The sequence below is a fragment of the Pogona vitticeps genome, chromosome 4 (assembly GCF_051106095.1).
Source record: "Pogona vitticeps strain Pit_001003342236 chromosome 4, PviZW2.1, whole genome shotgun sequence".
NCBI classification, from domain to species: Eukaryota; Metazoa; Chordata; class Lepidosauria; order Squamata; family Agamidae; genus Pogona; species Pogona vitticeps.
Window position 1 is genome coordinate 1,950,001 of NC_135786.1, and position 3,592 is coordinate 1,953,592.

Here is a 3,592-nt window from a genome sequence, read left to right on the forward strand (position 1 = left end):
CCTGTGGGAGGTGGGTGCTTTGGCAGGCGCCAACCCTCTCCGTCGGAGGAGATACATGGGGTGAGAGCCTCGGTGGTCTCGGTGGCAGCCCCAGAGCGCTCCACGCATTTGGGGCAGTACACGATGCACAGGGGAAAAGGATCAGTCACAGCCCAGCACGGCCTTACACATAGAGGAGGTTCAACCCGTTTTACCCAGCCACAACTAATACAGGAATCTACTGAGATCATCCTAGCTGTCATCATCATCATCCTCTTAGAACTGCAAAGCTGGAAGGGACCCTATGGTTCATCAAGTCCAGCCCTGCTCAAGGAGGAACAGAGGGGAATCAAACTCCCAACCTCTGGCTCTGAAGCCACAGACCTAAACTATGGAGTAGACACGGGGACGAATATAAAAATTAATCACGGTATTTGTTGAGTACCACTGACTCATCAGATATTCGTACCCCTTCCGATTTGTGAGTTCCTGAGAGCCTGACATATACGAAGGGACGAATGTGCCCTTTTTATATTTGTCCATATTTGTCCCTTCGTATTTGTGAGTCCCTGAGACCCCCAACAAATATGAAGGGACGAATTTGCCCTTGATATTCGTCTATTCGTTAGCTTCCCCAGCCTCTTCTCTGCCTCTGCCCCACGCGAATCAGCCATGTTGGCGATTTGTCCCCATCTCGACCTCTGAGCTATCCAGCAGTTTTTACACATCTGTAGAAGCAACAGGCAAAAGAGTCTCTTCCACCCACGGTGCTGAATTAGGACAATCTGCAAGTTTTTGAGTCTCACTGGCTTCTTTGTTAGGGAAGGTCAGCAAGAAACTGTTTGCCTATAAAACCTTTCTAGGAATACAAGTGCATGCAGGGCTAATCTTCTGTCCATCTGGAGCCATTAGCGATTCCCGGGGCAAAATGCATGCTTGCTTTTCTGTTCACTTTACTTCTGAAACGGCTGGAGCCTTTCGCTGCTCATCTCATGCTTCAAGGGGAAAAAAATGTTTTTTTGGCGCCCAGGTGTTGTGCATGGCCCAGGAGGTTTGCTAGCTGATGAAGAATGTTGTGGGTTGCAGAAGGAGCGGGTTGGCTACTATGTCCTCTAACCTCTCCCAAAGTCCTTGCCTACCCTTTCCTAAAACAGAAGCGGAGATGAGACTACACAGATCCCGGCATTTCCCACTCTTAACAGGCTGATCCCTGTTATGAACCTTAATTTTCTCAACTCCTTCTCTACTTTCCATCTTGACTCTTCCTCCTTTGCCCGTTTTCTGCAGCTGCACAGAAGGACTGCCAGCAAATGACTGGAAGATGCCTTTAACTACAATGACCATACACCCTCCCATCCTTATCTTTCTCCTAATGATAGAAGACTACAGATGGAAGGGACCATGGAGGTCATGAAGTCCACCCTCCTGACGAACCAAAATATCTCCACCCAAAGTGTCCTGGACAGGTGGTCGGATCCACCACCCACAGAGGGGGTCCGGTTGACAGGAGAGCAGATCTTCCTCGCTGTTAGGAAGTTCTTGCTGAGGTTGAGTCAACATCTCCGTTCTCATAATTTAAACTTCACATCCTGCCCTCCAGAGCTGGAGAAAGCAAACTCCACACGACAGCCCTTCAAATATTAAAAGACGGCTATTGTGTCACCTTTCTGTAATGCCTCATCTAAAGAGCGGCCAGGATTCTTGGGAAACGTGGCCCTTGTTCAAGAGCAACCTTGCTCTTCAAGAGGAGGGACGGCTATAGCCCTGAAAGATCCCCTTCCCCCAATTCCCATGACATCAGAAGACCCCTGTGCTGGATCAGGCCAAGGGCCCATCTGGTCCGGCTTCCTGTATCTCACAAGTGGCCCCACCAGATGCCTCTGGGGCCACACAAGACCACGAGAGACCTGTCTCTTGAGCCCCTTCTTCCCCTGCATCTGGCCTTTGGAGGACCCTCCCTTCGAAGCCTGGAGATTATACCTCCCCATCATGGCTTGTCACCTGCGATGGACATTTTCCTCCAGGAATCTGTCCCATCCCCTTTGAAAGGCCTCTAGATGCCAGGTGCCACCCCCACATCCTGTGGCAAGGAGTTCCAGGTCCTTCCTTACCCTCCGCTGGGAGGCAAGCTGTAGGTGACAGAGCGCTGCCCGCAGGGGCTGAGATGGGACAGAAGCAAACCTTCTTGATCCAGCACTTGATGCCTACGCTCACCTCCCATCCCAGTGACCCATCACTAAGCAAGGTCATTGGCAGCCTCCAGGAGGCGAGAAAGGCTCCTGCTGTGACAACTGTATGTCTTTCAACACTCAAGGAATCCTCGCTTCCAAAGACAGGCTATCTGGTTGGGGCTGAAAGATGGAGAGGCGTCAGGAGGTTTCCTTCTCCACCTTCTCCACCTTTCCCCCCCACCCCTCTCCAATGGAGGTCCCAAAAAGCAGAAAACAGGAAAAGCCCGCCACCGAGGCCTCTCTGATGATTCCCGGGTGCTTCCCCCCCCCCCCAGCCTGCCCTCCCTTCTGCTGTGAATCCAGAGAAAACCTGTAGGGTTGGACAGCTGAGAGCAGAAAAGAGGCGAAGCTTGCAAGAGCCAGAGGTAGAAGAGGAATGCAAAGCCGACGTGATTACCATGGCTCCCGAGGGACGTGACGCTGCGGCGGGTGGGGAAGGGGCTCCCCTGGAAGGATCTGAGCCCCCCCTTTCCAACCAGACACCCCTCTTCTCTCTCTTGGCTTGGTGCTCGCTCACTTCTTGGCCGGCTTTTCCTTCCTGCTCCCTCCGGGCTGCCCGTCCTCCTGCTTCCCAGCCATCTGGACAGGTGGGGCCCTCTCGCCAGCAGGTAATCCAGGTGTGTTTCACCCTGAGGCTCTGGGAGGTGGGGGGGCGCTCCGTCGGGCCTTCAGCCCCAGCAGCCCCCCACTGTGGGCCTGGTTCAAGCCCCGGAGGGGGGGCACCACCTGATTCGCTCTTGGCCTGTCTGGCAAAAGTCGAAAGAGGGAGAGAGAGAAAAAGAGGAGAAAAGAAAGAGAGAAGTGAGAGAGGAAAGGAGCGCTCTGGCTGGGAAGGGGAGGGACTGGGGAGTGGAAAGAAGGAAGGAAGGAAGGAAGGAGGAGAGGCTGGTCTGGCTTGAAAAGCCCCGACTCTCCCTCCCTCCCTCCCTCCCTCTTTCCCTCCTCCTTGCAAACACAAGCCGGGGCTGCTGGAAGAGGGTAGCGGAGCTGTGCCAGACTTCGGGAACAGCGGCCCTCTTTGTATCCAGCCCGCCCTGAGCCCTGCCCGGAGCCCAGAACGGGCCAGGACGTTGCTGGCTCTGTGTGCTCTCGCAGCAGCAGCAGCAGCAACAACAACAGGGGTGCAAGCGATTGGGGGGGGCTTCTGGCCCAATCCAGCTGTGATGCAACATGTGGCTTTTATGCTCAGGTCCAGTTGGGTGTGCAAGCTCTTCTCTGGGTGGCCCTCCAGCCCCCCAGGATTCACACACAGACACAGACACAGACACAGACACAGAGAGAGAGAGAGAGAGAGAGAGAGAGAGAGAATGAGTCTTGGAGCATCTTCTTCCTCTCCTGCTCAGGAAAGCAGCCTCCAGTCTATGGATCTTCTCCGCATAAGA

General features: G+C 54.1%; 1 protein-coding gene across 2 annotated transcripts in view; it reads right to left on the reverse strand.

Annotated features, from left to right (window-relative positions):
- The window catches only part of KIAA1755 (KIAA1755 ortholog), a 31,108-nt gene extending 28,009 nt beyond the window's left edge, over positions 1–3,099 (reverse strand). For both annotated transcript variants that reach the window (XM_078392246.1, XM_078392245.1), the window contains exon 1: positions 2,608–3,099. In XM_078392246.1, coding sequence (XP_078248372.1) covers positions 2,608–2,610 — 3 coding nt within the window. In that variant the 5' untranslated portion in view covers positions 2,611–3,099. The remainder of the gene's footprint in view (positions 1–2,607) is intronic.
- Between the last annotated feature and the right edge of the window lie 493 nt (positions 3,100–3,592).